This window comes from Cibotium barometz, chromosome 38, assembly GCF_041138505.1.
Source record: "Cibotium barometz isolate CiBa-2024 chromosome 38, ASM4113850v1, whole genome shotgun sequence".
Classification (NCBI taxonomy): Eukaryota; Viridiplantae; Streptophyta; class Polypodiopsida; order Cyatheales; family Cibotiaceae; genus Cibotium; species Cibotium barometz.
The window spans coordinates 20942246-20967389 of NC_141083.1; the positions used below are offsets into that span (position 1 = coordinate 20942246).

Genomic DNA, 25144 nt, shown 5'->3' on the forward strand with positions numbered 1-25144 from the left:
CTCCACTTTGATTTAATGGATAATTTCAATATTGAAAGAAAATTACTGCCAAACAAGTTTAGTGTTAAAAGTTATAGAATCTTAGAGACTCATAACTCACAAACTTTAGCTCAAAATGAGGAGCTTAAAAACTAATAATGTGTAATTTTTCAATTTTGATACTTGAGGTCATTGTTTATGAAAACTTTGGAATTGTAGCTCACAGAGGTAAGGGCTCTTGCCCTACACCGCCACGGCTTGGGTTCAATACCCACCCCCACCTCCCCCATGCCTAAATGGAACGATCAGTTGATGCACCCATCAATCATCTGCACTTGTTGACAGACAACCCACCATGAGCTACCAACCAGAAGAAGAGTGTAACCTCCAAGCTTCAACCTCCGGGCTGCTTGTCTATTTCATTCCAGATGCTTGGACGAGACTACCACAGATCCAATCTAAGTGTGCATCATGACCTTATGATAGAAGCCAAGAAACTGGAGGGCATCTTAACATCTACCTCTGTGAACGTTCATCTAAAGTGGGGTTTGACAGTAATGCTCACCTCGCTTGCCAGGCATGCATTGCATAAGATGATAAGTATGTAGACAGACACCTAGAAGAAATCCATGCACATTGAGTTTTGACAGTAATGCTCGGCTTTGCATATCCGTATTGAAAAGTCTTCCTTGCTTGGGTAGTATGATAATCTCCCATGCAACTTGTGCTCTAGAGTCATGAGAACTAACAAAAGATAGTTGTGAATCAATCTCTTGAGTTGCCCTAGACATGACCGTGAAAAGCATTAGCAAGAAACTATGGGCCAAACTGTTGCAAGAGAGGAAAAACCCCGAATAAATGAATATACCAAACAATATCAACCATGGTGCCCAAGTGGAAGAAAACCTGCTCATGGGTAAGCAGTAGTGCATACAGAGCCGAAGTGGAAAAACTTCATAAATTTAAGCATGGTGGCCAAGTGGAAATATATACAAATTGATATATGGCCATTGGTATTAAGGAACTTCCAAAAATACTGGAAATCACCACCACAATTTGCATGAACAGCATGATTTACCTCGGACTACATGGCTTTTTTCAACAACACCCTTATTGGTGGTCGAGAAAACAGCTCAAATGACCCCAAAGCTAAGAAGCTTGAACCAGAGGCTGCATTTTTAAACCAGAACCAACCCAAAAAATGCCCCCTAAGAAGATTTACAACCAAAACTGCAGCCATCGTGGTGCTTTAGTGTCTACCATAGTTGTCAAGGAGCAGGTGCTTGACCAAAGTGATAAAAAGTGCTGCTCAAAGAAAGGCACATCTGTATCCACCTGAACACCGATGTATCTGTAATAGATGCCCTATACACCCCAGCTTCTTATGAGAATGTAGACGATTAGGTTTGTCCCACTTGCAAGAGCCTTGGTTTCTGATTTCTGAGCAAAGAAGCTATTGACCTGAGGATGATTTTTGGAAATATGTAGTGATGGGAGAGACTTTTTTCTTCGAAGACGCATTTGTTTTCTGTTTGCCTGTACTCTTGGTTGTTCTTCTGATGCCCAGAGGAGCAGGAGCATTCTGGCCATCCTTCTTTTTAGCTAATGCCGAGGGTGTTTGCATCTCAACATAACTTCCAGTGAGAAGAAATCCGTGTTCATTACAGGTCTCTGAGGAGCATTCTACCACCTCATCTTCCCATACATTGCTCTCTTGTGATTTGCACAAAGACATGGATTCACTTGGCATGGAGTCACACTTGAGAGCATTCTTGTTGTCTGTTTTGTCCCCAAAATAAGTTTCCAATGCTCTCTTTGAAGCTGTGAGTTGTTGAACCACTTTCCAATCAAAGGCAATGTCTACCAGTCTATCATTTAAACACTTTGCATTGACAATTGGCTGATCTTCCCAGTCTGTGCCCCACATGAAATAGACTGGTCCCTACATTCATAACAACAAAGCCAAATCACAACCGTGAAATACCAAACAAGGATAAAAGCTATTTAACGTATCATGATTTGCAAAAGCAAAAACCTTTAGTTCTTGAGATAAGTCTTCCTTGAGACGAGTTACCCAGAATAGCAGCTCAGAGTCTGAGAGCAGACGCTGAGAACCCTGTGTATATCACTTTGCTCAAAACTATCCCATGGGCAACGAAATCCATTGCAGCTGATAAGAAACTGCAAAGAAATCTACCTCTCGTCGATGTACTCGTACATACATGAAATCTGGTTGTGTAAGAGCCCAAGCCACTGGTAATGTAACCCTCTCCTGCAAGACAACAAATGCATGATCATATGAAGCAGCTCAGAAATGAATTGTTAATTCTCTTTTAGCGTCCCCGCCTCTGCCCAGCCCTTCGCCTCCTCTTGTGGCACCTCCCCCCCATTTTCTTCCCTCTTGCACTGCCCTGCCCTCCTGTCCGCCTCCTCGCTTTCCTCAGCTCTGCCTCCTTATCCTGCCCGTGCCCGCCCAGCTCCCTTCCCCCCCTTTTCTGCAGCCCTCTCTTCCGTGCTTCTGCCCAGCTCAACCCACCCACCCAACCTCCCCCCGTTTTTCCCTGGTCTGGTGCTTACAGCTCTCAGGGTTAGTTTTATCAGTGGCAAGTTTTGGCATTATCTGGTCCTATTCCCCCTAGGAGGACTCCATGGCAGCCACTCCGTCATCCCCGACCGAGGCCGCCATCATTTGCTTATGCTTTTCGGAAGCGGATCTTCAGCTTCTCGCTACGACTGTTGCATCACTAGATGCCTCCACTCTGGTATGCAAGATTGTCAGTAGCCGCCCAGCACGCAGACAACTAACTACCAGAGCTGAGCGGCACCACCGCACGCGCCAGGCTGGCAGAGTACTGGAGGATTCGGTTCTGTCAAAGAACCGTTTTGAGCATTCACTGCAGCACCCACCCGTCAACGATGGGCCCCCCACAGTCATGGAGAGGGTCCCCTGGCCCCTCCAGTTGGCAGCTGAGATTCCTCCTCCAGTTCTCAGATTCCAATGAGGCCAGCTGGCCACACTGATGTCCCGGAGAGGCCCCCTCAGCAACCTCCTTCCTCAACACATCACCCAGACAGGGAGGTGGTAGACTCTAGCCTGGAGGTGCTTCTTTTTGTGTTCCTGCATATCTCAGTCGCAACCCCTCCCCCCCTCTTACAAATACCTCCATTGTGATCGATGGATTTCAGAGTATGCCTACTCTCGCGCTCAGACAAAGTGGCGACAAAAGAAGGACAAGATCCGCACCCACTTGGCGCGCCTTCGCCCCAGGACCGATAGTGATTACTCCCCATCTAAACCCATGCCCAAGACTCTTCGAGTAGAGGGAAGTTCCGATAGTTCCGCTTCCCACAGAGATTGATATGCAGATAGCCTCATGGAACATTCAAGGTTTAGGGAGGCCTCAGTGCTTTCAGAGACGAGGCATCCTCAGAGGCGAGCTCCACAAAGCTACAGTTGGGGGATCCATCGACATTCTCTTCCTCCACGAGCACCACCTTTCCGAGAGGCGTTCCCGCCACTGTGGGAAGATTTTACCAAGCAGGAGCCACACTTCTGGTCTCCCTCCTTTGGTCCCTCGGGGACGCAGGGAGGAGTTTGTATTTCTGTCAGTGAGGAGCTCTTACCAGCAGTGACAGGCTTAGGTGTCATAGTCCTTGGGCGAGCACATGGATTACCATTATGATTGGAGAGGATTGCCTGGGCTTCCTCAATGTCTATGCCCCGAACACTACAGCAAGTAGAGCCATTTTCTGGAGCAGAGTTTGTCAAGCTCTTCCTTAGGCTGACTTTTGGTGCATGGGCGGAGACTTTACCATGATAGAGGCAACATAGGACAAGCTCAGAGGAGGCATGGCCACAATTTCAAGCGTAGAGTACTTTGCATAGGAGGAGATGGTCATGGCACTCAGAGGTTAGGACCCTTGGGAACTTCCAGAATTTGGGTATAGCCCCGAGAGCTTGTGTTTCTCACGGTCAGATAGCAAGATCACCGGCCCCAACCTTTCTCGACTTGACATGTTTTATGTGGATGAGTGGGCTTGTGGCCATGGGGGCATGATCGGCATCTTGGAGGGCACTAATTTCTCGAACCATGCTCCGGTTATTCTGACACTAGAGGACCCCTAGAGGGCAAGACAAGCACACAAGTTCTAGGATCCCGAATAGCCTTATTCAGGACCCTGAGATCTACAGCAAGATAGAGCAGATTTGGACGGGATTGGATTTTATCTCAGGCTCTGCTACATGCGTTTTGGATGCCGGCCTCGGTGAGATCAGCAGTTTTTTGTAGGAGGCAGCTCAGAGCGGGTTGGAGGGATTCTGAGAGCAAGAGAGGAGTCTGAGGAGGGGTCTTGCTTCTCTTCAACGGCTTCAAGAGAGTTCCCCCGATAGCCCTTGGATTGAGAGTCAGATTGCTGCTGACCGTACTGAGATCAGATCCATAGAGGAGAGGAGGGTGGAGTACAGATACCATGCCAAAGCTTCCTTTTGGACCCAGGCAGGCAGTAGAGTCACAAGAGACTTCTTTGAGATTGCAAGTCCCCACATGAGGAGAGATGGTATTCGCAGGTTGCGTGGCCAAGATGGAGCCATAGTTTTTGACCCCCCCAAGTGAGAGCCATCACCACTGATTTTTTCCGATCTCTCCTCATGGGAGCCCCTCTATCCCCTCAAGTGATGGACTGTGATATGCAGCGGAAGTCTTTGTATTGGTTGATGACTGATGACTGAAGGGAGGGGAGGGAGGGTATTTATAGGCACTTTTGCCCCTTGGTTTGCTGGTTGGCTGCTGTCCAGACCTGACCACCTACTACCAAAAGCCTACGCAGACCTGTCTGCCAGCGGGCTGTCCAGCCTGTCCTCTCCCTGTCTCCACCTATTTGGCGCCCAGACACTGCCATCTGTTGCCCGGTTGTGGCACAAAATCGGTCCCAACTCTGCTAACAGTGCGTGCGTGTGAGTGCATGCGTGTGCCTATGTGTGTTTATGTGTGAGCATGTACATGGCAATCTATCCCATGTGTTTGACTTAACGTATGATCCCTATTCCAAGCACACCTGCAAGAGACCCCTGAGGAATCTTCATTGATACTGAAAAGAGGATAAGGAGTTGACGAAAAGAATCCAGAAGAAACCTGCCCTTTTGGGAGACCAGTTTGTTGTCTGTCCTTTTGAAAGGTCTCATGCTGCAGTTCATCCTGAAAAATTAACATGACAAGTCAGGAGCATCATCCACTATGCTCATATGTGAACAACTTTCCTTTCCAACGCTTCGCATTCTTCTGCTACTAGAAAGCCTTATTCATGATATAGAGATAAAGGTAGAGAGCTTGTTCCAATTGTTTTAGCCTATTTGTCTGTAGTTTCATGACAAATACATTAGCATACCGCAGCCACAAGTGCAATACGATACTTTTCCAACCATTTCGTCGTTGACGCCAGATTTTGCCCATTAAACCAATCCCTACATCGAAATTCAGCAGCCTGCTCAAGCAAGTATAGAGGATCAAACGTAGAAAAAACTTTAAGGTAGAAGTCATATAGAACTCTCGAGCCATACATACATACATAAAAACATAACTACTTACCTACTTACATATATACAAACCACATGACATACATACATAACATGTACACCTTCATATATATGATAAATCCAAAACAACCCTAGAACCTAGAAGATTAGCAGTCGCTGTAAACTACCATTGAGTAACATGGATCCAAGTTTTGTCGGCACCACTCTACATGTGCTCGGTTCTCCTTCGTAGGCTTGAATGTCAGATGAAACTGCAGCACAGCTAAATAGGGATTAAAAACAAAGCATTCTAGCAAAAACAAAGCTGCACCTTGAAGGGCACCCACTCTTGAAAAAACAAGAGGTGTAACGCTAGGTGGCGATGTGACCAACCTGGAAGACTACCACACCGAGCTTTCCGGCACCATGCACGATATGAAGAGTGGCATTGAAAAACTGCCATAGCTCATCTCTATCCTTGAAATTACAGAAGAAAAAATATAGTCAATGAATTAAAGTGATTAAAGCAAACTGTTGATAAAAAAGCATTATGACAGTTTGATACATGTGTAGCCACACCGTAAAGACTCCGAGATTGCGCTGAGATGGATATAGTCTTTTCCCAGGTACGCCACCGACATCTTAGTACGAATGTGTACTGGAAGTGCAGTTATTGGGCATGACTTGCTGCATAGGCAGATTTTAGATTTGTATTCAAATGTATCTATAGGCATCCCCTTGAACTCATAACTGTCGCTTAAATACTGCTAAATTATTGTAAATCTCCCACACATGCATACACACACTGGCACACGCATACGTGCATGCACCTGCACACACATACACAAACAAACACAAACTATAGGCAATTTATAAAGTACCTGCAGAATAAACCAAATGCTTTGAAGTGAAAGAGGAATCCTTTTGGAACACAACGCAACCATCCTTTAATAGAAGCAGTTGATGGAATAGCATAAGTGGATGTATCCACCTCTACACCTGTCATGAAATGATCAATAAGTGAGTGACTGAAGGTGGTTATGGAGTTCACAGCGGTGGCCTACCTATGAAACGGTGGAAATCAATCAATTGTGCACTTCCTTCTTAACGTGGATGTGATGCACCATTAGAGACCATCCGACACAATGAATTTCACTTGGGATGCACCAAACAAGGTATTTCCCTAAAAGTCCCGTGAGTACTTGAATACCAGCCTTTTGATGGCTGATTTGTCAAAGAAAAACAGCTCTTTAAACCAATCTCACAGTGCATGGTACACAACCATGGTTCTTGAAACTACTTTAAAGCACAAAAGAGGCTGAAGCTCCCCCCAACCCAACCCAACCCTCACGGGTACTTTTTCTCATCCTCAGCTCCTGTCTCTCGTGCCCATTCCCACCTGCTTAGCCTCCCCTTTCGCCCTCCGTTACTCTATCAATCTTTTCTCATTGCACCTTTTGCTGCTGCACATTTGTTAGCAGTTGTTTCCTTGATTTGGCATTTGTAAAAGGCCCATAGTCCCCCCGCCCCCATTATTATAATATTTTTTTTTTAAAAAAAAAACCAAGGTGGACTCCTTCGTCACATGCATCACCCATGTGAGTGCCACCCGGACATGCTTCCTACTTGCAGCCACCTCAAGGGCAAGGTTCAAGGAAGAATATGGGCGAATTGGACCTGTTTTGGGACAGCCAAACATGCCTTCCACAAGGCAAACAGAAAGGTGCCCACGTTCATTGAATGTGGACAGATTTTAGACACATTGTCTCTACTCATGCACAACTAGCACAATTAGTCTAATTGGCATAGTTGGCCAACCAACTGACCATCCCCTTGCCACTACAAAAAGGCATGTCAAAGATTATTTTGAGCATTTCTCAAGTGTTGGCAAGACCCCTGCATAGAGGCAGCTCTAGGCAAGAATGCAAGCATTTAGAGATGCACAACCTGTTAGACATCATCTCCTTGTTGCTGGCTTCATGTTTGGTGTCCTATTTTAGCCTCTAGGGCTCACCATGTTAGCTTGAGGGGCTGGTCACCCCTCACTTATTTTACCCATATTTTATCCCCATTTTATGGAGTCTTAGGGCACCTTTTCCCTAGTCATGGAGGATCTTTTCCCTAGTCAATTGCCTTCATGTTGGCATATATATAGCTGGCTTACCTCCCTCATTCTTCACTACATTGTATTGCTTAGCATTGTTTGCTGCAGTCCCTCACATACGAGGCCTTCTCCCCTCTTGCTCGGGACATGTATTCTTGCTTGATGATATTGAGAGCAGGTCAATACCTGTGTTTCCTCTTCATCTCTCTCACTCTCTCCCCTATGTTTCCACTTTCCCTTCTTCCGTTGTGCATTCTATCATGGTATCAGAGCACCGGTGATCTAAAGTGTTGGATGCTCCCTTCTCTCCCTCCAATCGTTTTTTCTGCAGATGGACAGATCTGCGTTTTTTTTTTCTCAGGTTGCTGCTGGTCGGCTGGCTTCTTCCAAGCGTTTTCCTCTGCAGCCCGTGGTTATCCATATCAGGTTTTGACCTTCTGAGAACCCCCTACACCTGTCCGCTGCACTGTTTTCAGGGTAGCAGCACCTAGTTTTCTGCGTTTTCTTCTACAGGTGTTTCCTCACGCAGTTTTGCAATGTTTTCTTCAGCATCTACCCCCCCCTCCCCCCCCCCTGTTGTGCTGGCCGCCTGTTTTGTTCAGGACAGCAGCAATATTTGCTGCGTTTCTTCTCCTACAAGTTTTCTGATGCTGTTTGTTGATATGAGGACTTGGGTGTACCATATATCTTCTGTTTTTCCAGATTCAGCCCTATCTACTGCCCCAAATACTTCTGTGTTTTCAGATTTGCAGCCATGGTTGCTGCGTTTTTCTGAGTTATTTCTGTTGGTAGCTCCACCTTCACCTCGGCTCCTCCCGTTGGACCCAAAGGTACCTTCTCTTCAGCGTTTTTCCTCATAGGAGGTGTGGACACTGGTTGGCCCTTGTTTGGCTGCGTTTTGACTGCCTATCCTGGCATTGAAGTTCCGAGCAAGACTCCGCATTCGGTCTCTAGTAGACGTTTGATTATATTGGGACACGAGGGGACAGAGGAGCCCAGTTGGCTGGCACTTGGATACCTCTGCTCTTATATGCTGATGATATTGTGCTTATAGCAGACTCACCAGAGGGTATGCAAAGGCACTTGGATACTTTACATGCTTATGCACAGGACAGTGGGCTCTCAGTTAACCTTGGTAAGACCAAGGTTATGGTGTTTAACACTACAGCTCAGTGGGTCTGGAGATCAGCGCCTATTTTCACATATGGGCAGGAGACAGTGGAGTATGTTGACTCATACACATATCTTGGAGTGGTGTTCACTGGGCCCACAGTTTCCATGAGGGGGGTAGCAGAGGCCAGATTGACTAGAGGATATGCAACACTAGGAGGTCTAGAGAGGATGTGCTCACAGGTACAGTTTCAGGAGCCACGCACTAAGCTGTGGCTTTTTGATATGCTGGTCACATCGGCTATGCTATATGGAGTACAGATCTGGGGGCCTAGCCTAGATCGTCACAGTCGATCAGGACACACATACGATGGATGGAGATAGATGGAGAGACCACTTGTGTCCATGATCTCCAGGATGATTCGGGCTAAGGCCTCGGTACCCCATGAGATTATCCGAGCCGAGATGGGAGCACCACCGATCGCAGTAGAGGCTCTTGCCAGATCAATGTCCTTCATTCATAGCACCTGGGAGCTTCCCCGGCACCAGTATGCACGACTTGCTTTAGAGTCCTCTCATCAGCTAGCCATGGAGGGAGACACTTCATGTTGGTATGCGCAGATAGCATCCTGGTTTGAGCTCCACGGGTTCAGCTTAGACAGACTTCCACCCTTCCAGTACTCTCTAGAGGCACCCTCTCTCACCTTGACACATTCTGAGATTAGTAGTCATCAGACAGGACCTCATTCAGTTGGACACTAGGAGGACATGGCTAGAGCCCTCACAGGAGTTAGGGACAAAGATGGCTTTCTATAGAGACCATCTTCTCCGCACCACTGAGGATAGCTTTATACTTAGACCGAGCTACATGGATACCCATCTGTCTCATGAATTGAGGTGCGCCATTGGGCAGATCTGCACCTCTTCACATCAGTTAGAGATAGAGACACGCAAATTTAGAGGCATACCTCCAGGGGACAGGATAGGTCAGATTTGTTGGATAGAGCCAGAGACGGAGGAGCACTACATCTGTCGCTGCACAGCATATTATGAGATTCGAGGGCGCTACCATTGCCTTTTCAGAGAGGGATTTGGACCACTGGCTAGAGTCATGGACTATTGTGATCAACAATGCCTGGGTTTTTATCTCCTGGAGATCCGCAGGCTCAGAGAGTCCATTATGAAGAGCAAACGCCCGACTGGCAGGGAGTCCACACAGAGACAGATTACTGACTTCTTTAGAGGGACTACCCGGGAGGACACACAGCTGACAGCCCAACAGTGGGCACCCCGTGGGACTCTAGTTGAGAGAGCTATCCAGTTGGGCAGATCCAGACGCCCGAGGGTTCGCGGATCCTTACATCAGAGACGGTGCTTACACCGGAGGATTCAGAGCATCATTGCGAGGCATCGGGCTCGTCCAACCAAGCATCTCACTATGGCAGATATCCAGGCCATCCAACAGAGACCATATACTGTTGTACTCACTGTCACTTTTGTACTCCCCCATATTCATGTATTCATGTATCCATGTACTCATGTACCCCATTTTGACTAGTAGCATTAGCTTCCCACTCTCCCTAGTTGCTGCTTCCGGATGCTCCCTACTGATGTATTGTAGGGCTAGATACTTACCTTCAGTCCTTTCTTTTCTTTTCCAGATAGTGTATCAGATGTCATATGGTTGTAACTTTGGTCTCATAGGTCACTTTGGCCTTTTGAAGACATTAATATAACATTTCATTTCATTTCTCTCTCTCTTCAATGCACGGACACAGAGCCGACAGTGCAACATTTATGATTTCGAGCACCCCGAGGTGATGCACACACTAGAGGTGGAGGACACGGGAGCTTGCAGGGTGTCAGAGGACATGGGGCCGGATAACACCAGTTATGGTCATCACTTACTTGAGCTGGGAGCGCGACACCATCTCGTTATTTATAACGGGATGAGACAGTGGCAGGATTCAGGAGCACTGACATGCTTTCCACGATCGGGGGGGGGGGAGGGGGGGAGCACAGTGGACTACATCATGGGGTCCATGGAGACCACACAGGCAGTGACATCTTTCACCATCCCCCACTGTCCTATTGGTGTGGATCACACATACCTCTTACTATCACTGGCGAGCTCCACACCAGCACCCACACAGCCCACACAAGCATCACATACAACTTTCTACTTCACCCATGACTTGGCAGACATATATGAGCATCATGTATATGACGGGCTACTCCAGATGGATCCCCTGTCACCTCTAGACACACTCACCACCTAGCTGTCATCTCTACTACATACGGCCGCCACCCGTAGCTTCCCCCATCATACACACATTGCACACACAGATAGATCTAGGAGCATGCCCCAAAATCGATGGTATGATGATGAGTGCAGAGAGCTATATAGACACCTCCATGCCCAAAGAGCACTGGGGACCACTACACAGAGACGGGCGAGCCGACAGATGAGGACCCTCACACGCCATAAGAGGCGTGCATATGAGGCACAGTACTAGGATATATACCACCTACTCATGAGCAGAGATGTAACCACTGCATGGCGCAAGATGAGAGAGCCTCGCCCTCGTACCCCGATTGAGGATCCACACACATGGCACACACATGCAAAGAGCCTCTACCATATCCCTCAACAGCCGCCCATACCACAGCCACAAAGTCCCGCCCTACCACCTCTACTTTCTTTACCGCCTCGATGGTAGAGAGAGCTATCCACCGGTTACAGCATGGGAGATCAACTCACCACACAGGTATACAGAGTGAGCATCTTATTTATGCAGCTGACACACTGGGACCCTTTGTTGCTCACCTCTTTAATAGGACACTAGTGGAGGGCCTACCAGAGCTGAGTGGACTATGCACACCATCGTGCCTCTCCACAAAGCGGGAGACATGCTAGACCCCAACAACTACAGGACTATCATGATTGGTCATACATTGGCCAAACTTTATGGCGTAGTGCTGGAGGCAGAGTTGAGCTCATATGCAGAGGAGGAGGGACTGCGAGCACCAGGGCAGGCTGGATTCCAACGAGCTTTCTCCACTATTGACCATATATTCACTCTGAGATGTCTGATTGACCACACTAGGGCGCGGGAGAAGAGATTATACTGCTGCTTTGTGGATTTCCGCAAAGCATTTGACACGGTGCCACGAGAGAGACTCTTCTAGCACCTACAGTCATTGGGGATCCCATCAGAAATGGTTTGGGGCATCTATGCTTTATATGAGCAGGTCCTTGAGCACATACGATGCCCCGGGGGGGCTATTTGATGTTATTGCTAGCACCATAGGTGTGAAGCAAGGATGCCTACTCTCTCCTACACTATTTGGGCTATACATCGATGAGGTGGCTGACTTCATTGGTCACGGTGGTGGGGACGGGGTAGACATTGTTAGAAGTCATCTCCTGTCTAGATTTATACACCAGGGCCTTTGTTGTGGGTGTGCTCGCCCTTATGAGGTGTTTTCCCATTTTTCCCCACTCTCCGCATTTTTCCCCTATTTTTTCCCATTTTTCTGAGGCTTGGGAGGGCTGCCAAAGGGTGCCAAGAGCTGTACAGTGCTGGCCGACTGGATGTTTATCAGTCGTGGGCACTCTTGCTGCTGGCCGACTGTTTTTGATCAGTTTTGGGCACCAGATTGCTGGCCGACTGCATTTATGCAGTCGTGGACCTTTTTATCAGTCGTGGGCTTTTCCTTATGCTGTGGCCGACTGCCCTCTAGGGGGGTATATATAGGTCCTCAGCCCCCATACCTCATTTGTATCATTCCTCGGGATCTTCTTGTGTATATAGAGCAGAGTTACACGCCTACATCTCTCTCTCTCTTGTGCTGTTTTTCTGCCTGCGTTTTTGCTCTTGTGTTCCCAGATTTGGTCATCATCTCCGCTGCATATTCTGACATGGTATCAGAGCCCTAGGCTCTAGATAGGTCTTGGGATTTGTGTGAGCAAGAGGGGGCTGTTTTGTGGCTGATTGGTGGACTAATTTGGACTGTTCGGGAAGAGGAGAAGCAAGAGGAAGGCGGGCTGATTTGCTGGACAGCCACTTGCAGGTATCAGTTCTTCTTTGTTCCCACCCACCCACCCTTTTCAGAGTACATCCCCGCTATGGCAGATCTGTTAGAGATGGCCGAGAGACATGTGAAGATCCCGACACTCCCCACGTTCCCGGTGGACCGTCAGTTGGACGGGAGCAACTACGGCATATGGAAGGTGATGATGGAATCCGTTCTGGAGTCCTACGATCTCGCCGATTTCGTCGTTGTTGGTGTTCCACGGCCGGAAGTAGAGGAAAGGGAGTTACCGTCGATCCGAAAGGACCGGGAGGCCCAGACACAGATGCGGGATCGTGTCAACGCCAGGGTCCGTTCGTTTATTTTCCTCAACTGCACATCGCAGGTAATCAATCATGTCAAGCACATGACGCTGGCCAGAGGTATATGGCAGCATTTGGCCTCACTTTACAACAGGGTATCGCCCATGAAGAGGATTTCCTTGGAAGTACAGATGCGGGTTATGAGCCCTGCAAAGTCGTCGACGATGCGGGAGCATATTAACAAGCTGCAGGCTCTTCAGCAGGAAGTTCTTCAGGCTGGGAAGGAGATATCGTCAGAGGACATGGCCATCACGTTGCTGTCACATTTGCCCTCTTCGTACTCAGCATTCTACTCGTCTTTGATTACCAGTGGCAGGCTCAGCACCATCACGTGGGAGGAGCTTGTGTCCATGGTCTTGGACCAGGAGGAACGATTCACGAACCCTCCTCAGGGTGGAGGTTCGGAGGCCTTAACTGGCCAACGGTCGAAAGGCCGTAACTCGGACAAAGGGAAGGCTTCATCGGAGAAGTCTTCTGAGAAGAAGTCCGACGCTGACCGCGAGAAACTGAAGGCAGAGAGGACCTGTAATGATTGTGGCGAGAAAGGCCACTACTGGAGGCAGTGTCCCAAGCGGAAGACCGAGAAGGGTGAAGACTCCTCAGCAATCATGAAGACTCCGGCTTTTGTGCACTTGGAGGTGATGGACACCGATGTTTCATTTTCTTCAGGCAGGGAGGAGATTGGAGGACTCTCCGCAACGGATACTCGGGAGTGGATTCTCGATAGTGGTGCTTCCAGACACATGACTCCTTCCCGTTCCGGTTTACAGGATCTCTGCAAGCTTTCTGGTCATATTCTTACTGGGGATACGTCCACTATCCCAGTTCACAGTGAGGGCAGGATGGAGATAGTTCCCGATGGCAGAGGGGGAAAGCATTCCTCCCAGGTGTTGTATGTTCCGGCACTTGGTTTTCATCTGTTGTCAGTGCATCAGGTTTGCAAGACTGGCATACGGGTGGAGTTTGATGAGCATTTTGTTGCTCTCCGGGACAAAGCAACAGGCTAAGTGGTTTGGGAAGGTGGAGTGGAGAATGGAGTTTACAGGCTTTCAGCACTCTCTCTCCCAGGTCCTCAGGATTGTGATGAGTGGCAGTCTGGTAATGGCTACTCAAGTGTGGATACGCTGCAAGAGCGGGCTTTCCGAGACCAGATGGTGGATAGCTTACCAGTAGATGGCAGCAATTGGCAGGAACTTTCCAATACCGAGGTTGGTAGTTCTTGTGTTCGTGAGTCAGAGGAAGCTGAACAGGTCACTTATGCTCTGATGTCTCGTCGTGTTCGGGACATAGAACTTCCAGTAGTTGAGGATGTTCTTTCCACGTGGCCTATGAGACACGGAGGAAACAACATGAAGACAAAGAGATACACATAGCAATATCTAAAGAAATAGCTTTACGTAGGCGTGTACCTCGCTTGCTCATGTGTGGACTCAGTTGTCCACAAATGAACTCAAGCACTGACTCGCAATCTCCAAGGACGTTTTCCATCCTTCAAAGGAGGAAAACTCTTCTAAATTTTTGGTGTTTTGCTAACTTCATGGCTGGATTTGACACTTTCATGATCTCAATGAGATACTGGGCACTCTAGACTATTTAGAAGGCTAGGAACCATATTATGTTTCGACAACCTTATCTAGATGCTTATGCTGTCTTTCGTGCCAATCTTCGCCAATCCTTACATGACTGTCAACGCTAGAGGTTATTGATACCCGACAGCTTGAGGTCTTTTTCCACTGTTTCTAGCTTTCTTCATTGGATGACTTCTTCTTGAAGTACATGCTCCCAATGTGCATTGCTTCTTGGTAATAGAACACTGGTTTTTTACCCCCCAAAAAAAAATGTATGTGCGCGCACGTGCGCACACGTGATGACCCAAGGTATCTGTAGTAGGGCCAATTGCCCGCTTTTATGAGTTGTAACCGTGGTTGTAATTGAGAGGAGAGAGATGTGTGTGAGTTTATTTGAGAGAGAATCTATGTGTGTGTCTCTAGGTTCTTTTGGTTTACAGTAACCCGACATAGATTCTCCTTTGCTTCCCCTCTTCCTGCAGCAATCTGCAAGCTACAACGCTAGTCTATGTGTGTGCATGTGTGCAGTTGTGTGTGTTCCACGACACCAATTGAAAGTGCCGTCGTTATATATGATAAATCTTGCATAGGAAAGTTGAAAATTGCCTTCCTCCTAGAATGACGGAATGTTAAGTCTTTCCAAAAAAGAGCTTGTGTGAGTCTTTTGCAGATTGGAGACCCATCACACTCATGCCAGTGGCATACAAATTGGTTGAAAAATGCTAGTTAACCGCCTCAAGGCCTCTCTCTATACGGGTTTGCTTCCGGTGCAATATGGGTTTGTGCCTCACAAAAACATTACGAACACCATTGTGAATGCGTACATTGGCATTGAGTATGCTAAATACACAGAACAAGATGTGCTTCTGATGCAAATAGATATTGAAAAGGCCTTTGACACAATCCAATGGGACTTTGTGGCAAAAACCATGCGCCATATAGGCTTCAATCGCAAAATGAGGAATATTGTTTACTAGCTTTATCAAATAGCTGGGCATCGGGCATTGTGGATGGAGAACTCACAGAAGCATGGAGCTTAGGCATTGCCCCTTCAATGCGTTACTATATGCCATTGCCACACATCCACTGCTTTTACATATGGATCACCTTCTCGCCACGCATATTTTACATAGGCTGGTTTTGCCATCAAGTGAACAATTTGTGGGACAGGCATATGCTAATGATTCCTTCTTTCTACCTAGAAATGATCCAGATGATCTCAAGTCCGTAATGGAAGCACTTGACCTCTTCGCATGTGCGGCAGGCCTCAAAGTCAATTTAGGAAATCCAAACTCTTGCCAATGAAAAATGAAGCTTGGCATGCTCATATATGGCCAAGGCAAATAATTGAGCCTTCACAGATTGTGCGTCATTTGGGATATCCGCTGGCATGGAACACTACTGCTAATGCATAGGCAGACTAGCTATCACAACACATAAAAGGGAAATTGTACTACTAGAAGCTTTCCACTTTGCCTTTGCATGTACGCTTGAGAATAGTGTAATCCATACTCATTGCATATATTTAGTTCTTTTTACCTCTTTTGTTTTGGCCAAGGGATCAGATTGATGACTTTATGTCGAAAATATTAGAGTTCTTTTAGAAATCAAAACACCATAAGAAAGCACTCAAGCTGTTGTCAATTGCAAAGCTATGTACTCCCCAGTACTCCCCGTATGCATGGTGGACTAAGCATCCTCAACATACATATACATGTTCTTGCTACTCTGTTGTCAAATTTCGTAGCATAGCAACCGTCTTGGTCACGGATACTAGCGGCCATGTGTGTTAGAATGAGATCCTCAAGCTTTGGTGATTGGAGTACTACACACTAGGAGGTGGTATTTGGTCGTTTTGTTGGAAAGATACTCGGCTGCCCATGCAACGCACACCTTATTCAAGACTGGAACAAAGTATTACAACATGTGACATGGAATGGCCATGACATGGTGCAAGGGAATTCGCTGAGGGCTGAAAGCATACATTGGACTGCGGCTCTTGTGTGCCTGCCCATTGGCTTTCACACAACCAAGGAAAGCTTTCTTCTTGGCAAAAAAGGGCATAATCGAGATCCATGATGTGGTGGGCCAAGCTGGAAACATTAAGTTCTTCCCTATGGCTCGACGTAGTTTTGGATTGGGTATACATTATAGACCTTTGTGGCATGAAATATACGAGTTGTTGTCTCCCTTTGCACCAATACCACCACTTCGTATGCATGACCGCCTAGCTGACTGGAAAGTCTTGGCGGTGCCCCTAAGAATTTATGTGTGAGGCTACAACCACCGCCATGGATTATCCCTGGATGTAATGATAATGTTTAAGAGGAATCTGGAGGAGCATCTTGCCATTGAAAGAATGCATGTTTCTCTGGAGATGCATGCTTGGAGTTCTCCTAGTGGGTGTGCTTATGCACTCACAGCGTATCTGTGCCTCATCATGCTGCCGATGTGGTGCGCAGACTGAGACAGTGTTGCACCTTCTTTGGACCTTTCCACATTCCACACTAGACTGCTCCTAGACAGGATTTCAGCTTGCTTGCACATTAGATTTCCCACACTTTTTTGGGAAGCAGTTCTGGATATTTGGAGTGCTGACAATTGTGCTCCGACCTTATGCTACGTTCTTCTCTTGGGTACGGTTTTGGGTTCTGTGGACAATTTGGACTAGCCGGAACCAATTCATGTTCAGACAGCATATGTCAGACACCTTCTCCTTCTTCGGGCTCTCCTTGGGACAAACACTGCATTGTTGTTATGCGAGCTAGGATGTTGATTTGTAAACTTTCTTGCTTTTCTTTGACTATTTCTGAGGAACTCTAGTATGGGTCCTTTTCGGACTCACCATTGTACAGTGCATATTTCTTCGTGGGTTTTCACCTCGCACTAAGGTTTCCCGCTAGTAATTTATCATTACTATAAAAAAAAAGTGTGTTCTAGGTGTTGGTGTGTGTGTAATCCTCATTTTAGGATTCGTGAACTGGTGCAAAGCTCCATTTTAGGTTCGCAACTTGCTGCAGAGCCCCTTTTTAGATTTCGCATCTTGCTCTGCAGAGCTCGTTCTAGGGTTCACGACCTGGTGTATAGCTCGCCTTTCTCCTTTGTGCGCTCGTGTGTGTGTGTGTGTGTGTGTGCGCGCGCGCGCGCGTGTGTGTGTGTATATACTGATCCACAACCCTAAGCATGATTAAGAACATTGATGCTATTTAACACATGAGTAAGACGTAGAGGAGAGAGAAGAAGAGAGAGATTAGGTGTCAAGTTTTCTATATTCATATGGTACAAAAAGGTGGCTTATGCTCGTACATAGCTGAGGCATGTGGTCAGCCCATAAGCCATAGCCCTTCTACATGATGTCTACTTGATAACTAGATGTATGAATGCTCTACTAATGACTTATGCTTTGCTGAATATGATGGACTGTTTATATATGTGGGTAGAGTGCTGGTCGGCCAGCATACAGCAGTCGGCCAGTACAGATTGGACAAAAAATCCTTTTTTAATAAATACCATTGCTGCGCTTTATTATATCTGCTATCGGCCAATGCTGAGCAACCAGCCACCTGCTGAAGGTACTCTGCTGGCTGCCGATTGCATGTCTACACCCAGCCGACAGAGAACCTTCTCCTCCACGGTTGATGGTGATGATTATGACGATGAGGATAATGTTGATGGTGAAGATGGTTCTTCTAATGCTGATGTTGATGCTAATGGTTCTGCTGATGGTAATGCTGGTGAAGATAATGCTACCTATGCTGCTGACACTGATGATGTCCTTAACTGATACTTTAATGAGGGATTACAGATGTTCATGCTAAGGTTTATGCCATGGCACGGGCATGCACATGACATCCCCCTCTTTGCCAAAATTTGATGCCTTCATTGCATGGACTAGATTTTGGGCCCTATGGTCCATTTATCATGCAAGAAATCAACTAATCTTTACCACACAAGATATTTCCCTATTTTGCTTTCCTCAAGAGATCCCTTCTTTTGACCTTGGAGATCTTCCCTTGTGTCACCATTTGGTCCATCTCCATTTCTGGAGCCACTTCTATGGGATTGTCACTCCATAGAGCGGCCAGATTTGTGCCATGTTCACTTGGGGCCAGGCCAATGTCCCATGTGAAAGGGCCAATCTTTTGGTGTCACATGGATGGGAGCCAGATTCGTGCCACCCGTGTGTGACCAGTACTGCATCACATGGACGGAAACCAGTTTTGTGCCACCCGTGTGTGACCTGCTTCGTGCTGTATGGACAGGAGCCTGTTGGTGCCACCCGTGTATGGCCAAGATGGCGTCTTACCTATGGGATTGTCACTCCATAGGAAGACCAGGACATATATTCATATTTCTGTCATGCCAATTTTGTGCCCGACAAGAACTTTTTGTACAAGTTTCATGAAAGGGAGATTTCGTCCATTACATGTACACATGCATTTATGATTGCATGCATAAACTTGTTTTCGCATGATTTGTTTGCATGTGTTCACCTGTTTTGCCGTGCCAATACACTGGACGGGGACGCCCCAGTGTACCGTGGGAGTGTTGCTTGTTGACACATTGGTGTGGCGTGTAAACAGGTGGTAAGTATTACCATTTTGGCCCTTTTAAAATGTAAAATCCATAAGCTATGGTTAACTTTAATGTTTATGAGTAAATGTGTTCACACACATTTAAAATTTGGACTGGACATTTATATTCTAGTGTGGGTGCCCATAAACTAACCTTTGATTAAAGTTTAATAATACTTAAAGCAACTATTACATGGGAACATTAGTATTCTCCCCCACATGGGTGGTGGCCAACTACCCTTCTCTCCATCGCCTGCTCTACCTTAGTTGTACCCGCCTCCAACCTTGTACCCGACCGCTATACCTTTGTACTTGCTGTTGTACCTTGTACCCGACTGTTGTACAAGCCTGCACAGCTGCTGCCCATGTGCTATACCTGCACACGTGTGTTGTACCTGCCATGTACCTACATGCAAACTGCACGTGTACCTATTGTACCAAATTGTACTTGAATACTTGATTGTACCCTACTGTACTTAAAATGTACCAAGCAATAAAAATATTGTCTTTTCGAGGGCCTGTGCTTGTTGTACCAAGACCTGTACTTGCTGTACCAAGACCTATACTTATTGTACTAGGTGGACCCGACTACTGTTAGAAGTCATCTCCTGTCTTTACCAGACACCAGGGCCTCTGTTGTGGGTGTGCCCGCCCTTTGTAGGTGTTTTCTCATTTTTCCTCACTCCTCGTATTTTTCTCCCATTTTTCCCTTATTTTTTGTGGCTTGGGTGTGGCAGCCCTATGGTGGCAGGAGGACCTCTGATGTTGGCCGACTGCATTTGTTCATGCTGGTGCTGGCTGATTGTTTTGCTTCAGGTCCACAACCTCCCACATGTGCTGGCCGACACCCCTGCAACTGGCCGACTATTTTTTTTGGCTGGTCGTGGAGGTATAGTGCACCCTGACACCAATCTCTCTTCTGCTCGCTCCTCTATCTTAATCATGTTTAAATCAGCATCTTGTTCTTAATCAAGCTTAGGGCTGTGGATCAGTACAACAAGGATTCTGCACATGCAACAACTGTACTGAAATGGAGGGGAGTCCCCCCATCTCCATGCCACCCGAGTGCTCATCTGAGCATACCAACATTGTGTGTCTCCGTCTAGTGCTAGCTGTCTCAAGGACTCTAGGACGAGCCGGGGGCATCTATCTCGTGGGAGCACCCATAATCTGTGCCAATACGTCACTGTCTAGAATACAATCTCTGTCACAATCGATGCAACCCCATCTCCGCTCGCACGATCTCATGTGGCACTAATGGCTTACTCCTAATCATGTGCAAGATAATCATTACTAGGGACATCTCCATCAGCTTCCACCCATCATATACCTCTTTTGTATCTGTCTCAGCTAGCTCCCCCCTCTCTCTTGTTGTGGTACAAATTAGGACCCTAAATGGGAGCTCCATACAATAATGTAGGTGTGACACAAAAACTTATTGAAAGTGAGTCACACATTCTTGCTTTAACTGCAGTACATTTTGTGTTCACTCTCTATTATCCTTTTGCACTCGTGAGGTACATTGTTTTTGTTTGGTTACATGTAAACTTTTAAAGAAAGCTTTAGATGAGGAGCCCTTGTCCATGATAGGCTTATGCCACATCAACACCGCCGCGTGTCACCTGCGATGTCTGACCCTACCCGTCAGCTGCTATCTAATGTTTGGCTCTACCCTGCATGCTCGTAGGTGTGTCACATATCTACATTGAGACCCTGGTTGAAGAAGAATGGGCTGATGTGACTAAACCCGTGAGGAGCATACATCTCTTTAGCTATACTGTGTGTAATGTCAGGTTACTCGTGTTTGGACAAACCTAAGCACTTCCCATTCTTAGACCTCACTTGGAGGCATATGACATTACACCCCCCATTTAGCCAGACTCTGGCACTCGTACACAAGGAGGAGGAGCCAAGTATCCTACTTCTTCTAGTTGTTTCTACACAGTGGGTTGCCCACCAGCCAGTGGAGATCTATTTCTGGTGTGGACCCCTCTTGTCCAAGATGCTCAATTCCATCCGAGACAATGTATCATTGATTATGGGAGCGCAAAGGAGCACAAAGAATCTGAGTATCCATAGCCCACCTCTTGGGCAGGTTAAGGAGTGATCCTATCTATATTCCTTGGGGTGCTATTGCATGGTTGACTCAGTCTGGCCCACATCTTTTTGAGGGCAGCGGAGCAAATCCTGTTACACTTGTCTGTAGGGATATAGCTCAGAGATGTTTCCTTCAGGATATCCTCCAAATACAATACACAGCACCTTCGACTAAGTATTGAGACCACCTGGGAGATTGATGATATACTGTAAAGCCACTGCTGGCTCAACTTCTCCCCCCCTCTATTAAATATAGAAAATTGATACAACAGACTCCTCCCTTTTATAGATGATACTCTGTAAAGCCCGGTTGTACCATTTTTCTATTAACAAAAGGCTCTTCTTTTGGGAGGAAGAAGGTGGGGGAAGAAGTTTCAGGTGTTTTCAACCCCCTACTATGCGTGTTGCTCCAAAACTTTTACTTTCTATGAAAAATATACTGTTGTTTTCAATCCCAATGTTTGATAAATGGCATGCAAGCAAAGCAACTCAGCAGTAGGGAAAATACCTTTTGCACTGTGTTACAAATGCAAACACATATACAGACATACATACATGTATTGAATCGGACCCACTCTTCTGCACTGTGTTACAGATGCAAACATTCACGCATGAATGCCTAAATGGTAAGTTCATGAATGTATCATACTAGGGTTGATCGTGAGTCTCTTCTGCAGATGCAAACGTACATAAATGCAGACACACAGATATATATACATAGAAAGGCTTACATGGGAAATGGGTGCTGTAATGCCGTAAACGGTCTTCAGTGGAACGCACTGAAGCAGGATAGAACCGTCCACATTTGAGAAGCGTGTGGTCACTCCATCCTGGACCCCCCCCCCCCCCCCCCCAAAAAAAAAAAAAAAACGGCAATGGTTGAGAAAGGAACCAGCCAGACGTTGCAGCTATGAAGAGGCGAAATGTGGCAAGTTTACCGCAAGTTCCCATAAGAACCTTCCTCACTCTGGAAGAAGAAGAGTTCTCGAGCTCTACCATTGCCCAATCTTACTTGGAAAAAAAAAATTTTGATGTCTTATCACAACCATGGGTTTAAAAGTGTGCTTCAAAGGTGGCGGGAATTTAAAAGGACATTTGAGAATTTGGGTGTCCATCCATTTCTTTCTTTCTTTTTTTGGGGAAATATATATTATATTATATAAGGGCTATTACATCATACCACAAAAGTTACCTGTATACACATGATCTCAAAACCACACAGACTGCACAGACTTCATTCACCTTTCTTTTAAAGATTACACCTACTTTTCAGGAGATGTGGAACACACTTACTATTCCATCTTTCCTTATTACTAATGGTCTTATCCACTTTATTCCTCAAGGTGGTGATCATCATAATGTTGCCCAAAGGAGACCTATCACATTGCTTGCGACAGCCTACAAAAATCTTGCCAATGCCACCTTCTTCCCCCACCTTCTTTTGGGAGGAAGAAGGTGGGGGAAGAAGTTTCAGGTGTTTTCAACCCCCTACTATGCGTGTTGCTCCAAAACTTTTACTTTCTATGAAAAATATACTGTTGTTTTCAATCCCAATGTTTCATAAATGGCATGCACGCAAAGCAACTCTGCAGTAGGGAAACTTGTTTTGGAAACTATGATTCATGATGCTACATACATAGAATGGGTTCCTTTAAGGATAAAATATTTTTTATAACATCATCTCTTTCTGGGAGGTGGCTAAGACAAGCAATCATTCCCCACTAGTAGCCATATTACTATTAGGTTCAGAGAAGGCTTATGAAGGTTGCATGCATGGGATTTTCACAGGTTTGGATGAAAAAGGGGTGTCATGCCTTTATCGGGATGCTCACAGTAGTGCTTGTGGTTGTAGAGATTAGCGCTTCTAGATTTCTCGTTTTTTATGTGGCAGGGATGCTCCTTGGCCTACTCCCTAGCCTCATGTTGTATCTCATCATCGTTGAGGTTAGAGCGTCTTTCTTTGATGCTATAATGGTGGAGCTTCTAGATTGAACTTGCCTTTGCACAGGGAGGAGGAGCACTTGGACTCTGAGTTGGCTCTAATGATACTTCTATGTTCCTAGAGGCCTCCTAATCATGTTTGTGCTCGTTTCGAGGACTACCATATTGCTAAAAAGATGTAGCCTAAACGGAGGAAGCCCTATCCCTTAAACAACCATGAGATGTGGAAAGAGTACACTACCATGCCAAGGGTTATCCGGACCAACCCTATGTACATGCCAATCAACCATGAGATGTGGAAAGAGTACACTACCATGCCAAGAGTTATCCGAACCAACCCTATGTACATGCCAATCAAATGTGTCCCTAGGATAATAGCCCTTATATAATATAATATAATATATAGTAGAAGTGTGATAGTCCTTTCAAGTTTACAATCCATATTTGTTTCCCTAGGATGAGGTGTTTTTGATTGTGTGTTTCCTAGGATAAAGTTTTTTAGTCTCAAGACAAGACTCCTTTGTGAATGTACAAGGGATCTTGGGACTTACTCTTGAGTCAATGGTATGTCCATGCACTGGGTAGCCAATCCTCTTGTCTCTAAGTCGGGAGTGGTTTGTCTTGAGCTTGGATGTTCTTTACTTTCACTAGTGCTGTCAAAAATCAACACCGTTTGACTCCACGTTGTGTTGATCAAAGGGTAAGATCTAGCAAGTGATTGTGCATATGATGGTTTAACTACTTAAAGAAAAAACCAAAATTAATGGAATCAAGAGCAAAGTTAGGGCACTTACTTGTAGCTCCCACTTTTGGTGTAGCCTCGGGAGCTCCTCATGCTCCATTGCACTCCATTGTATAAAGAAAAGAAAAATACACGAATCCAACAAACATCAAACAAGCATCTCATAACCAACTTCTACCGATGGATTTGCATTCCATCTGGGCAAATCAAGGCTCTAGCTTAGGAATAGAATGTGGAGAACCCTAATCTAAGTGCTATCACTGACAGTGGCACCAAAGATGTTCACCTAAATGAGCATACTCCTTGTATGAAAGAGGAAGAGGAGAAGACAAAAGAGACAATGCAAGGGTTGGTTCAGGAACATGCACTTAGCCTACCCTAATGAGGGTTAACTCCTCGATGTAAAGCCGCTAGGGGCTCACTCCACCACCACTTGTGTCACTCAAGTGGAGCTTTCCTTAAGCCAGGTAGGGAGCAATGAGAGGAGGATCTATGGATACCCTAGCTCCTATCTCAATGCCTTGGTGTGTGCGAGAGAGAGAGAGAGAGAGAGAGAGAGAGAGAGAGAGAGAGAGAGAGAGAGAAAGAAGGAGAAGAGGCAAGCCAAGGGAGCATCACCTACAAGCACACACATACAGTCAAATAAGCCGGCATGCATACACACAAGCTCACCACCATAGCCCACAAGAGAGAGAGAGAGAGAGAGAGAGAGAGAGAGACTCAATTGTGATAATGGGATTGTATCTCCTTTTCATATTTTATAAGTCACTTATATACATGAGCTCTCTTTTTACAATGGCCGACCGCCTATTTAATAATTGGGGATGCAAAATTGGTTCTCTAGCTCTATGTACACCTAGGTTATTGCTCATGGCCGATGTTACACATGTTGTAACCTCGGTTATCCCATATATCTTTTACATGAAGCGTCTAGTGCAGTTTTGTAAAAAAAACTGATTACATGAAGCGTACCCACACTTAAAATAATGTTAACCATTGTGGTCAACATTCATGCACTCTACTCAGAACTCTACCTCTCTGGGCTCATGGGACCAATCAAGTCAAAGCCCCACTTTTCAAATGGTTTTTTTAAATTGTGGAGGCTAGGGGCATGTGATCC

General features: G+C 46.2%; 1 protein-coding gene across 1 annotated transcript; it reads right to left on the bottom strand.

Annotated features, from left to right (window-relative positions):
- Positions 1 to 923: 923 nt before the first annotated feature.
- Positions 924 to 22368, bottom strand: LOC147616459 (uncharacterized). Its single transcript, XM_086777084.1, has 11 exons — positions 22280 to 22368; positions 22073 to 22171; positions 6373 to 6490; positions 6071 to 6178; positions 5885 to 5963; positions 5680 to 5763; positions 5365 to 5460; positions 5112 to 5174; positions 2177 to 2251; positions 2015 to 2095; positions 924 to 1921 (listed from the first exon to the last, which is right to left on the bottom strand). Exons 1-11 carry the CDS (start codon positions 22338 to 22340, stop codon positions 1433 to 1435), a joined length of 1353 nt encoding a protein of 450 aa, XP_086633210.1. The 5' UTR covers positions 22341 to 22368; the 3' UTR covers positions 924 to 1432.
- Positions 22369 to 25144: the final 2776 nt, after the last annotated feature.